This window comes from Chaetodon auriga, chromosome 22, assembly GCF_051107435.1.
Source record: "Chaetodon auriga isolate fChaAug3 chromosome 22, fChaAug3.hap1, whole genome shotgun sequence".
NCBI lineage: Eukaryota > Metazoa > Chordata > Actinopteri > Chaetodontiformes > Chaetodontidae > Chaetodon > Chaetodon auriga.
Genome location: NC_135095.1, coordinates 6,555,729 through 6,569,137, shown reverse-complemented (window position 1 = coordinate 6,569,137; position 13,409 = coordinate 6,555,729). Strand labels below are relative to the sequence as shown.

Genomic DNA, 13,409 nt, shown 5'->3' with positions numbered 1-13,409 from the left:
GATAGCACCTCCACATGAGAAATACAGGCCTTTTGCATGCGTTGATTGGACTCTTCTCCCTACACACTTACAGCATTACAAACAGCTCATCCTGACTCCTGAGCAATGTGGAGGGAGGGAAAGAGGAAAGGACAGTTCAGAACAACACAATGATCCGCTTGCACACAATACTCAGTTGCCCCACAAAAATGAAGAAAAGTTGAGTAGTTTGCACATACAATTGTTAAGGTGGCCGAACATGTTAGTAAAAGACAGAAGACTGAGCCCGGTAGAGATGAATTATCAGTTGGAAGCGTTGTTAGCTGCACACTGGAAACCAGAACTTGAGATCCATGCATGAAACACAAATCATGAAGCGTCAAAGATCACTTGTCAAACTGTCTACACCGATCTCAAGCTGACAGCTGAAGGGAATGGTTCAGTTCTGGCCTTTACTGTAAAACATAATTAATATGATGAAAAGCCGCTGAGCCCTTGGAGCAAAGAAGAAGCTAGTCCAGCACAGACCCATATAATGAAAGAGTTTCATCACTTAGGAGGTTCCATGTAATCCAACATTTTGAAGAATACAAATAATAGCACATAAGTGATCGTCTCATCCTAAATAATTCAGAATGTATGATTTCCTGCTTGCTTTAACAAGCAGAAAAATAATTAATTATATATGTTGCTCATGACACGCTCTTTGACAGGAGACACAACAGTAGTGTTCTGAAATAAACATTACAGGGACTGAGCAGTGATCGGCACAATGGCTGAAAGGTCATGGAGCACCACCTACAGAGATTAACTTTGACAGAGAATTCAAATGTGTACCTGATGTCCAGATGTCGTACTACTGGACAAACTGATGGCTGTGTGACCTCTGAAGTGCAGTGCAAAAACACCACAGAAACCACTGTTAAACCTAAGATAGAGCTAAAATGGAAATGTGTAACACGACCTCTGATGCTTGCAGCGACTGGAACCTCAGTAAAGCTAAATGATGAACTCTTACACTACTCAGCTAGCCTTTTAGCTTTGCTGGCAAAAAGTGGTGCTGCAGTAGGCTCGTGGTGGGTATTTGGTTGGACTAACGTCTTGAGGGGCAGAATAAGGGAGGTGAGTTTGTTGCCCAGCTCACTGAGACTGGACCTCCTCCTCTCTGCCACCGGCTCCTCCTTCTGCTCGTCCTCCGACTGGCAGTCGGTGTTGTCGTAGGCCGTCCTGTTGGCACGCGTGGGTCAGGCATTCACAAACACACTGTTCAGTTGCACATTCAAATACAAGCATGGCTGCATAACCACACCCATTCTGTATGTGCACATGCACACATGCACATTTCATGCATATGCAGCCAGCAAATATTGATTAACAGTCACCTGCTGCACACAAATACACACATTTTTTAGAGATCCGTGACAAAAACATGTTTGAAATCACTTTCTGCAATGCAACAGTGCTCAGCAATGACATGCTCCAGTATTATAGAATGAACCCACGAAGCAATTTCGCAATCTTTCAGATATTTGGAGAACATTAAAAGTGGTTCACTCGTATCATCTTAGCTTCAACGTTGATTTAGCGGGTTGAATAGAGCAAATTCTCCTCTCGTCGTCCAAACATTTGAAAGCTATATGATGCATATATAAAAAAAAAAAATTCACACTCGTACTTAACATTTTACAAAAACACAAAAGGCAAATGTGCTAGATTTGCAAAATGTCACAAAAAGGGTGTTGGCTTTTCAAAAACACTTCCCCATGCGAGGAGGGCCCAGATGAATCAAAGATGGCCGCTGTGTGGTTTGATGTCAGCATCACTGGTTTTCCCTGGTCTCAAAGGATAACATGCTGTTTTGCGTTTGCTCCAGCAGTTTAAAGGTGTAGTCCACACATGTACATGGAAATTTTTGAAAAAGGGATTTTTCCTACTTCATTCTCAAAAAAATAAAACAAAAAATGAAAATATAAAAAACACAACTGAAGCACTATCAGGAACTCAGGAACGTAACATAACCCTCGCTCTAAAGCAACGTTAGCCAATCAGACACCTGAAAAAAAGATGGTAGTCTTGCCAGTCCAAGTACGCTGGACCACACCAGACAGCGGCCATCTTTATGCATCTGGGTCCAACGTGAAAGGACTTGTGCGACGCTGCCAGCGTGGTACCCTTCGTATTGGCGTGTCTTACCCCTTCATCATGACAGAGGGCTCTTCAGTGTCAACCCAGGCCGCAGAGCTAACAAAGCGTTTTAGTGGGGGGCGCGCCGTGCTCTTCCCTGCCACATTCCTGGAAACCACCATTATCACATAGGAGCATAACAACAACAACAATAACCCTCATGTCATGGTACAGCGAGCTTCTGTGGCTTGAGAAAGTGAGCCACAGCCAATAGCTTCCCACACAGAGACGGTGCTACTGTGTTAAGGTAATGTAAACTGTCCCGTTTTCATTCAGGCACACTCTCTCCGTCACCTACAGACTAAATCTTGTGGAACTTCATACGTCATGTTACAATCCAGGCAAACTTTACACACACACATTAACACATTCATACACCTACCATGGGGATCGCCTGGTCAGCCTCTCCGTTTCTGCCTCTGAGCCGTCTTGCGTTTTGGACTGTGGTGGGAAGATCAACTTGAGTCATAAGTCATGAACAAACTCAAGCATAACAAACATTTCAAACTGGGATCTATTCCCCATCATACTCAGCTCTGACTGAAACCTCTGCTCATCTGGATGCATAACTCTCCAGTGCAGTCCGAACAGCACTAAAACCTTCATCTCACAGCTCAGTCTTTAGTTATGAGTTATGAGTTATTTACACAGTTTCAAAGGTGGATATCAACTGTATTGTTTTAAGAGTGCGAAATGTCCACTCATTGACTGTGCAAAGACCAAAGACCATGCTACACGATGTCCTCACCATGTCAAAGTGCATGTTGCCTCCACCAGAGCGAGGGATCGCTGCTATGCTGACCCGCCGGGCAGATGACTGTCGGGTTAAAGAAATGAAAAATAAAAGAAATTACTTCATGGACACACAAGAATATCATGAACAAATGAAGCCGACATCTGTCCAAAGTGAGGCAGAATGATGAAGTCATGAGTGACCTAGCTGCAGCTGACCTTGTAGTACTGTGATGTTGGCTGCTTCTTACTGCGGAAGTCATCTGGAAAGAGAGGAGTTTAGTTACCTTGTATATATGTGGTTTGTGTGTGCAATCACACATTGTACACATTGTTTATACACACACATGCATCCAGCACAGGTAGATGGGTTTGTCACTATATGGAGCCAGCGTTCTATGGAGGTTTAACACTAAATATGTATCAGGTTTTCATTTTAAATAAAAGAGTATATAACTGATAACATCAATCCATAAATGACTTGCACCATGATAGTCTGTAATGCGTGTGTGTCTACATGCCTCTCTCGGTATGTGATCCAAACGACCTCTCGTTCTGCATGAGCGTTTCTCTCAGCTCCAGCAGCTCCGCATGCTCCTTGGTGTACATCCTCTTCAGGTTCTCCACATGCTGGATCATCACCTCCACAGCCTTACCGATACGACTCTCCTGACATTCACACACACACAAGGCTCCGTTATGTCATCAGGATCAAAGTCATAAGACAGTATGATTTGGTTTGTTTGCACAGGAATACAACTGAAGCTGACAACATAAACACACATTATCCCACCTGGTGAATAGCTCCTAACATCTCAGAGCGACTGGACACCCTGGTCATGGACTGGATGAGGATATCCAGGTTCTTCTGGAGCCGCTGGATGATCTCCATGGACTGGTTATCATCCTCACACAGGGGAATCAGAGCCTGGGAGGGGAGCACAGAAGAGAGAGAGAGGGAGAGAAAAAAAAAAAAACTCTAAGCTGCACTGCAAATATTCAGTGTGTAATCATCAAAAAATGAAAACAAGGCTGGACTGTGACACACACAGTGTAAGCAGACTGACCTGCAGTAAGCCCTGGCAGCTGGACACCTCCCTGCGGACGTTCTCCTCAGCCAGGTCACGTGACCTCTCCTCCAGCCGGAGTCTCTTCTCCAGGGTGAACATGTCACACTTGAAGCCCAATGCTAGACGCTGGAACTCCGTCTTAAAACAATAAAGGGACACTATTCCTTTTTTTTTTTCAGACACTATTACTGTGCTAGCAGATAAGATACACCGGATAAATTACAAAAGCTCTGCACTTTCCTGTAAAAAACCCTCAGATTTCAAGATAATTTCCTCAGTCTGCATTAACAAGTGTTCACTTTTTATGTGTTTTCTGTGAGTTTCAGAGTTGTATAAACGTACTGACATGTTAACTTTTTATGTCTGATTTCTGAGATGCACACTTGGCCTGAGAGAAAAGGCTGTGTAACAAAAGAGTGACCCACTTTGTGTTCAACATGCTAATTCATACAGTCAGCCTACTGAGGAGAACTCAACACATAAAGTGTCATATATATATATTAAAAGCAATCCAAAAACCGTCCTTAGCACACCTTTTGCTTGCATTACTAATCATAGAATGCTAATAGTGTACATACCTCAATCTCCTTGTCACTAGGAGACAGGCTGCAGGTGAAGAGACAACAGTTAGGACATTTACACATCTATGATTACATGTCAGGTTGTGTTACTGTGATGAACTGATGTCTTACCTGTTCCTGTCTTTGAAGGTGTCACTGGTGTCAGAGATCACTGACGTCTCAGCTGGATGAGGAAATGATAAGTGGGTGTATCATGACATGACAAACGCCTGATCAAATTACGCAATCCACATTTCGATTTTCAAAGACTCAATGTACAAGCACTCAAAACAGAATTCAATTTGGCATCAAAGGACAGGTGGTACATATTCTCTATATTATCAAGTATATAAGAGTGTAGAATGAATATTGTTACACATACATTCCTTCTCAGTGGCCATGCTGGTCTCACTTTGGTCCTCCTGATCCTTGTGCTCCTCGATGGCCTCCATGCTGTGTGACATCTCCTGAAGGACCCGGACAAACATTACTGCCTCTCTCTGCTCCTTCTCCCCCTCCTGCTCACCTTTCAACTCTGATCCCTCCATGCTCGCACTGCACTCAACATCCATACTGCTCCCTTCCCTCGCTCCCTCACTGCTCCCTCCCTCGCCTTCGATGGTCTTTACATAACAAAATGTGAACGTTCGAAGCGGCTGCCAGTGTGGCTGGCTCTTGATTCTCAATGATCTGATCCTGAGTGGAGCTAAAATGAAACTATATGCTCTTCCCTCCTCTCTCTCTCTCTCTCTCTCTCTCTCTCTCTCTCTCTCTCTCTCTCTCTCTCTATCTTTCATACACACAGACACTTGCATAGCTGGAAAGACAGCATTTCAGGATGAATGAAAATACCGATGGCACAATCTCATCACTGACAAAACTTAATCTTAATTACACCGGCTGCATTCTTTGTTCCTGGTGTTCCAGTAGATCTACTCCGTTCTGAACTCCATCATAATCATTGTATTACCTACAACCCTGAATGAAAATAAAACCTGTTATAAAATTAACAGCCACCATATCCAAATTCAAAAATAATAAAGCAGTAGAAAGTACGGTATAATGAGCTACAAAAAAGCAGTGATAAACTCCAACAGTAGTCAGTCAAATGACTTCAAATCACCATTAATACATGGAAACACTAATCCAACAGTCGTTTGAGAAGAAAGTGGGAGTAGAGCAGGTCTTACCAGTTCTCTCTTATTTTTGCCACTGAGGGGGAGGGAGTCCTTTCTGGCTGCGCCATCCTCCGAACGGCTGGGATCAGAGGTCACGCTGCCCATGCCGCTCCCTGATTGGCTGGCATGTGTGATGGACGACTGTGACTGAGGAGAGCTCCTATCAGGGAAGGCAGTCGCTCCGCTGCTGGTGAGCTGGTCTGTCCCTGGAAGGAAGAGTTGGTGTGTGGGTGGTCAAAGTTACACGCAGATGTAAGAAGGCGTAAACAAACAGTCAGCTTAGAGTTCTCTGTCTTTCTCCTTCATGCACACAGATTTTCTTCCTACCCTCCATGCTGGCAGCTACCGTTGGACCCTCGGTTGTACTCTCCTGCACGCTCTCCTCCTCTTCCACCAACACAGGTAGCAGACACGTGCTGCGACACATAGAGCGTATCTTTATACAAAACTACAGCATTTGCAAAAAAACTAATCTTAATGTCACGACCACAAAAAAAAAAAAACATGACTTGCAGAGAAAACAGCTCTATCTTGACAGAAATCACTAAAATCTTCGAGAGTTTTTGCTGCTGAGTGAAAACCCTGCAAGTTCGAAAGGTTTCCTGCGCTAACGGTGAATCACTCACCTGTCCTCCGCTGCTGATCTGTTTGCAGACTGGTCCTGGCTCAGGCTCTGAGATGGACAAAGAGTAAAGCAGGGAGGGGGTGAGGAAAAGACAGGTGGCCTCGCGGCACAGTTTTTCGACCCCACATTACAAGAAGTGATCAGTGAGCAAAAAGACGCATGCATTCACATACATGTAGCGTACCTGTCCCATGGCAGTCAAACGCTATCTACGCTGTACAGAGAGTGGAAGAGAAAGATTGGGCTGATTCCTTATATAATGGCTTCATAGAGAGCCCTGCAGCTCTGTTAGTGTGTGTGTGTGTGTGTGTGTGTGTGTGTGTGTGTGAGTGTGTTGCTGAGAGGGGTGCTCAGCGAACACGTTAACACTGGCACAGCGCTAAGTAGTGGAGGCGGACAGCGTGCATACACGGAGCAAGCACACTCACACACACACACAAACAATGGAGCAAGGTGAGCACTCAGAGCAATGCAATCGGATATTGTGTAATGAGTCTGCATAATATCTGTTTTGACACCGCACACAATAGGACAGTGCTGCCTCAGGAGACTTCAATGTCGTTATCCATTGCAAAGACACAGCGAGGCAAAATTAAACTGCTCAGTTAGTTCTTAGCAGCATCATTAACTGGTATCACATTCAAATCCGACACAGTGTCTGTTCATTCGACTGAACGTGCTTCCTGGGGAGCCATGTTCCAGAAGTTGAAATCATCCAATCCTCCAAAATGTTGGGAATTTGCAAGTCAAACTGAATAATACAGTGATAATCCATAACTTTGATTTTCATGCCTGCGCAATCATGTCCAAGGTCATCAGGCACCAAATGCTTGACTGAAACTGAATAAATACTGGGAACTTGACCATTATTCCCCATAAACTCCAGTTTATGGTGAATAATTCAAAAATGAAAATATGACTTCTGAGAAAATGCTGATAAATATTAATCTGTTGTGTTAATACTGCCCAGCCTCAACAAATATGGGCAAACATCCTATGAAAATATCTCCCATTCACTATTTGAATATATCCAAATGATTTTGTTCACAAGAAACTCCACTCCTCTTTGCTGGCAGATTCAAAGCAGGATCTGCTTCTTAATCATCAAACACCTTTATGACCAGGGCTCTGCCAGTGTAAAAGAGCATTCTACTGACATGCTGAACACACCCACAGCTTCAAATCCCGACTTTCTCGGCTCCCCCCCAGACTCTCTCCCAGCAGGGAGGCAGCCCAGCCTGCCACCAGCAGGCAGGGGACCGAATAAACCAAGCTGATCAATCTCTCAGCAGGATGCAAAGCAGACTGTGGTGAAACAGCATCACAACACATGAAAACACTGCCCATGTGAGGCTGAGGCTGGACCTCTTATTGTATAGAGCGTACATCAAAGCAGCTCATTGTAAGTTGATGAAGTGAAGGTCCATGGTGTCCAGGCCTTTGCTAACGGGCCCCGGAACATCAGTCATAAACTCTTCTGCTTCTATAGAGCTGGTTGCCATCGCATTTGGTTAGTCGATGGACAGAAGATTAATTGACAAACGCAGAGGTCATTTATCGAGCAAACATGCCAAACGTTTGCCGTTTCAGCTTCTCACATGTGAAGACGGCTGTCTGCTTCTTTTTCATGTCATTTTATCAACAAAACCTGCAATAATTTCATTAAAAAATAACTACCAAACACAAAAAGTCACCAATTACAACAAGGCTATTACATAAACCCACTGAAAATTCTCTAAACTGATCATCTACTCTGAATCATTATCTTCCTTTCCTGTTGTCCTTTTGTGGAGCACTATGTCCAACTTGAAACAATAATAAACTTATTACTAAAACTTGACACTTTGACAGTGAGCAACATCAAGTTTTTTTGTACTTGCCTGCTTTAGCAAAAGAGTTCAGGGAAGCTGATGGCCCATCCTGTAACACTGGCTCAGTAGAATGAGGCCACCTGATTCCCTGAGCTTTTGCTTAATTTTACATCCCTCTCCTCTCCTCCTTGCCCAGGGCGAGGACTCTCAGCCTCTCTGAAGGAAGGCCAGCCCCCACCCTGCCCACTGAACCCCACCCTCCCACTTCACTTCAAAACACACCTACTCTCACTCACTCAGCTAAGAAACACACTAAGTGGCAGAGAGAAAGAGAGTGAGAGGGTCAAAAAAAAAAAGAGGAAGGGGAAGCAGTGGGGAGAACAGAATAGAGGAAGTTGTATTCCCTTACACTTCCCCTCTTCTACTAACCTTAGTGCGGCTCATGGCTCCACAGCTTGAGTCCACCTCGCCCTCTTTCTCCTCTTCTCCCCTGTGGTCCTCGCTGGTCGGCTGGGCGCTAACCACAGGTCAAAGGTCAATTGTCAAGCGCTACTCATTTTCTCAGTCTTGATTCATAAATTAGAAACACTTTATCTACCTAATGAGGCATAACTGTTAGGAGTATGCAACGGTAAGAGATGAGGAACAGCCTTTGTCTCTTTGTAGGTGGACTGTGCTCATGCAAAGCATGGCTGCAGAGATACTAATAAGCCTGCAAACCCCTCCTACAGCGAGGAAAACACCCATTTGACTAACAAATGTGGACCATGTCATAGGGAAATAACAAAACTCAGCAAAATGGTGACATCAACTATGACTACTAAGGATATCGTTAACACCCATCTACTTCAAATCCAGCAGGGATAGTTTATACTGCTATGAAAATGAGTCAGGATGCTGGCTGAGGCTTTGTGGTAATGTCTGTTTCCTCAGTATGGAGGCTTCCTTTTTTTTGTGTCCATTAGGTGGGATTTTCTAATCCACACTGCACTCAACAGGTGTGTCTGTGGATAAAGTTCCTGTTCAGGTGTGATGGAGAGAATATGCTTATCAAGAATACAAAGACAAGGAAGGCTGCTTTGCTGCCTGTGGTGCTTTGTTACTCACAACCACAGAAGAGGAACAGTTCTGAAAGCTCAGAGCTCAGAGTTGTGATGGCGTGGGCCATGAAAGTTCATTTTTTGGTGAATGGCAGCTTAATATATTGTAATTTTAATCTTCATTCTGATTTTATAATGTCTGAGGAACAAGTTAACATTTCTTGGCAAGAAGCAAAGAGAGCTGTGAGGAGCGTCTTGGTGTCCATGTTGGCGTTGCCGAGCACTGGTGTTATCACGACTTGACAACTTGAATGCCAAGCATCGTGTAGGACTTACAGTGCTGTAACCACGAGCTCATGAGTTCCTTTTGAAGGCAGCATTAAACTGCAGGGTCACCATTGTCTGTGGTGAGCAAAGTTCTAGTTCTTTTTTTTTGCTCTCTGTTTCTAGATTCTTTATTTTGGAGAATCCTGTTTTGTCAGTATTATGTCAGATGTGTCATGGGAAGTAAAAATGATTCAGAAAGCATACTGAGTAGGACCTGCTCTATGACCTGCTGTGTCACGTTTGAAAAAGATGCCCTGCGTACAGAGATCAGTTGCTCTCTCATCAGAAATAGAGAAAACAGATGTTTCACCGTTCAATCACCTATATTTTTACATTCTTTTGATGTGACTGCAAAAAACTACTTTTGAAATATTCTAAAACCATAAACAAATACATGTGCTGCAATTAACACATGAAGAGTACTGCATGCTTAAAGCCACTATGCAAAAAATTTGACAATTCTTGACTTTGGTGCCCCCTAGCAGTACTACAAAAAAAACACAATTTCAGACAGAAATGCAATACCCACAATATCAAAAAATAAAAAATAAAAAATCTATTGCACTAAACACTACTTCATATAATCTGGAATTACCATAAGGAGAAAGGCAGTCTAATACTCTGATTATGTGCCCTTTCTACCAAACACAATATTTATTTCTTCATTCACCTTTCACTCTGGGTAACGCTCTCATCCGTTGCAGGTGCTGCGCTCTGTATGTGTTCGGGACAAACCATCTCGGCTGCTGTAGGAGGGGTGTTACTTAGTGTGACTGTCTGGTCCTGTTCAGGTGAGCTGCTCAGATTTTGGGCTGGACCACAGGAGTGAGACTCTGCGGTCTCGGGAGCTTCTGTATCTGCAGGAGAAAAATGGGTTCATCTTACTGTATCTATAAATAACCTTTGAGTGTGAGGTACCATCAGCGTGTGATGGTGAGTCCACTCAAGGATTACAGGTGATTCTTATCAGCTGTTGTAATTTACTCTGATTTCCTACATTTCCATGTATGCATTTTGACAGCACCGCAGCAGAAAATTAACTGTGTCCTGCATGTAAATGGAACACAACAAGGATAATAATTGATCAAATGTGGTTAATACAACCTGTGTCTCTCTTCAAATGACAGTATGTCACACTACAAACAGTAACGCAGTCACTAAGTACAACCCTGATTCCAAAAAAGAATTGGGACGCTGGGTAGAGTATAAATAAAAGTAAATGTGATCATTTGCTAATCCTTTTTGACATGCAGTCAATTGGAAACAATATATTTAATGTTCTATCTCATCAACGTCATTGATTTTTCTGAATTTGATGCAGCAACACGTTTCAAACACGTTGGGACAGGAGCAACTAAAGACTGGGAAAGATGTGGAAAGCTCCAAAAACACCTGTTTGGAACATTCCACAGGTAAACAGGTTCACTGGTAACAGGTGATAGTGTCATGATTGGGTATGAAAGGGGCATCCTGGAAAGGCTCAGTCGTTCACAAGCGAGGATGGAGGGAGGTTCACCACTTCGTGAACACGATTGTATAAAGGATATTATGACATGGGCTCAGGAACACTTTGTGAAACTGTTACTAAACAATGCAAATGATTGCGTTCTGTTTTTACACAGCATCCCAACTTTCTTAGAATCAGGGTTGGATCCAAAAAAACAACAATAAAACTGATGTTCATCGTGTGCTATTTAGTAGAGTTTGACCTTTATCTTGCAAGATTCTGCAAAGTTTTCTCTTGACTAAACAAACTGCAAAAATACCAAGTGAGTCAGGAAATGACTCACTCTTTGGTTATGCTGTAAATGCACACAGTAGAGAGAGAAGCCGACAGCAGGGGGAGAAGAAAGTGAGATAGAAAGATTGATCCATATAGAGAGTGAATTATGGTGGGGGGGGGGGGGGGGATCTTACTGTTGTTCTCTGAGTGGGACAGATCAGGGAGAGCATCCGCCTCTGGGTGTCTAATGCTGACAGCTTGTGAGTGGGCGCTCACTGGCACTGCTGCCTCTTCCTGTACACACACATATACACACAAAATGATAAATATTCAAAAAGAAAAGGGGTGAAAAGATCAAATAAGCAACACACATTAACCATGTACTAAACAGCAGGCCCACAGTCAGTCAACAGAAACAAATCTTTGTCAGATGAGAAGACATTGCATAAGAATTTAACAGCTGACAGACAGCACAAAGCATCTGCTCCATCAGTGATGGATTGCTGGAAAGACCCCCAATTACTGTCATCTTCATCGGAATTCAAAAGCAAACATCATTTTCCCGCTGACTGCGGCATGATGGAGTGTTTCAATTAGTTTAAAAAAAAAAACAAAAAACCTCACAGCCATGAAATTAATTAAACACTGAGGACTGCAAGTGAGTGGAATACATAACATCCAAGATCAGAGATGGTGACAAATGAGATTATAGCTCTAATGTGTAGTTCAGTGTAGAGCACCCATCGTTATTTGGGCCAGATTTACTTTAAATGCAGGTGCATAATCCTTTCTTTTGGCAATAACACACAACAGTAGGTCATTTTCCCGTTTACCTCTGTGTGACCTTAAAGTTTCATTACTGCCATTCTAAATAAGGAAATGGACAGTTTTAACACAAGCATGCATGCAGCCTGTGAGCAGAGGCTGTGAATAATATGTGAGGAGCTATTTGGTAGGCAAATGCCAGTAAGAGAAAAAGAAAGATAGAGAGAGGGCAGAAGCTTAAAGAGGAAGAGAAAAGAATGTGTAATCAATTACATCATTACATTGGTGAGTCAAAAACATGAGCAGTTTTGCGTGTGTGGCCATTTTCTACAAATCACAAACAGTATTTTCAGTCATTTCCTACCTGCGAGGCAGCCATTGCTTCCCATTCATTTCAGAGGAGCAGACAAGTCATTTCAGCGACGTTAAAACTTTATGTCCATCACGGTGACAGGGACTGTTTTTAAAGCCCTCCTTGCTGATGGTGCGTTCATGGGCAGTCTCATCTGACGTCTGAGACTGAAGAAATCTAATATGTCAGAGCACCCTTGAATGCACTAAGAGGAAGAGCTTGCAAAAGAGTCCCTGCTTGTAACTGTGTTACCAAACAAGTGTGAGAAAAACTGTGACAGATGTGGTGTGAACTTTACGCAGACTAAATGTGCACTGAGATGAATGCCCCATCTCCTGCAAGTTTCAAGCTGGTTGTCATACAGTAGTGAGTATATAATGGGTACACAGAAGTTGTAGTTAAGGGGTTAAAATATGCCACAATAGACACAGCATTTTACAGATTCTGATGGCTCTAATCCTCCTTACCATTGTTAAATCTGCCTACTTCCTTCCCATCACTGCGAAGGAAGTGCATAGTTATACCCTCAAGAACATCAAAGATTTGTGTGCCAATTTTTTTTTATTGATGTTTTGAGCCAAGGAAAGTAAGCTGAGCACCAAGTCTGTTTTGGTACAGTCCTGCTTCCTGCTACACAGCTGACAGCTGCCCAGTTCAACATGCAGCTATTGTTAGCCTCTGAGCAGGTTGGGATTCAGTGTCTTCCTTAAGAGCACCTCAGTTAACAACAGCAAATTTCCTTTAATATTGTCATTAGCTTTTAAAATCATGGAGATACCAAAGTATTTTTTTACATAATCATCTTTAAATCACTGCACTAAAGGTACATACATCATACAGGTAAAGTATTTTCAAGGTCAAAACTGGTGTTACCCTCTGACAGTCACATGTGAGCCATCACAAATGTGAACATGTGTTTTCCAGAGATTGAAAAATGCTTTTGAAGTGTAGAAGTTACATTCTGTTCAGCTGTATTTCACAGATCTGTTTCAAGGAAATAAGTACTCATCTTTAGCCTAACATCAAGTTCCAGTTATACAACTGGGTAGGAGATACGAGATTC

General features: G+C 42.9%; 1 protein-coding gene across 10 annotated transcripts in view; it reads right to left on the bottom strand.

Annotated features, from left to right (window-relative positions):
- Nucleotides 1-13,409, bottom strand: part of lrmp (lymphoid-restricted membrane protein) — a 31,013-nt gene that overhangs the window by 1,940 nt on the left and 15,664 nt on the right. For 2 of the 10 annotated variants that reach the window (XM_076721780.1, XM_076721778.1), the window contains exons 21-37: nucleotides 11,424-11,523; nucleotides 10,177-10,363; nucleotides 8,569-8,656; nucleotides 6,330-6,376; nucleotides 6,031-6,119; nucleotides 5,716-5,909; nucleotides 4,908-4,992; nucleotides 4,658-4,709; nucleotides 4,544-4,571; nucleotides 3,963-4,103; nucleotides 3,689-3,823; nucleotides 3,417-3,564; nucleotides 3,115-3,158; nucleotides 2,912-2,980; nucleotides 2,546-2,604; nucleotides 2,173-2,271; nucleotides 1,078-1,206 (exon numbers count right to left, since the gene is read on the bottom strand). In XM_076721780.1, the coding sequence (XP_076577895.1) occupies nucleotides 1,078-1,206; nucleotides 2,173-2,271; nucleotides 2,546-2,604; nucleotides 2,912-2,980; nucleotides 3,115-3,158; nucleotides 3,417-3,564; nucleotides 3,689-3,823; nucleotides 3,963-4,103; nucleotides 4,544-4,571; nucleotides 4,658-4,709; nucleotides 4,908-4,992; nucleotides 5,716-5,909; nucleotides 6,031-6,119; nucleotides 6,330-6,376; nucleotides 8,569-8,656; nucleotides 10,177-10,363; nucleotides 11,424-11,523 (1,694 nt within the window). Of the gene's footprint in view, nucleotides 1-71; nucleotides 1,207-2,172; nucleotides 2,272-2,545; nucleotides 2,605-2,911; nucleotides 2,981-3,114; nucleotides 3,159-3,416; nucleotides 3,565-3,688; nucleotides 3,824-3,962; nucleotides 4,104-4,543; nucleotides 4,572-4,657; nucleotides 4,710-4,907; nucleotides 4,993-5,715; nucleotides 5,910-6,030; nucleotides 6,120-6,329; nucleotides 6,377-8,568; nucleotides 8,657-10,176; nucleotides 10,364-11,423; nucleotides 11,524-13,409 lie in introns of all 10 variants that reach the window. The other 8 variants (XM_076721785.1, XM_076721784.1, XM_076721787.1 and 5 more) reach the window with 6 other exon arrangements.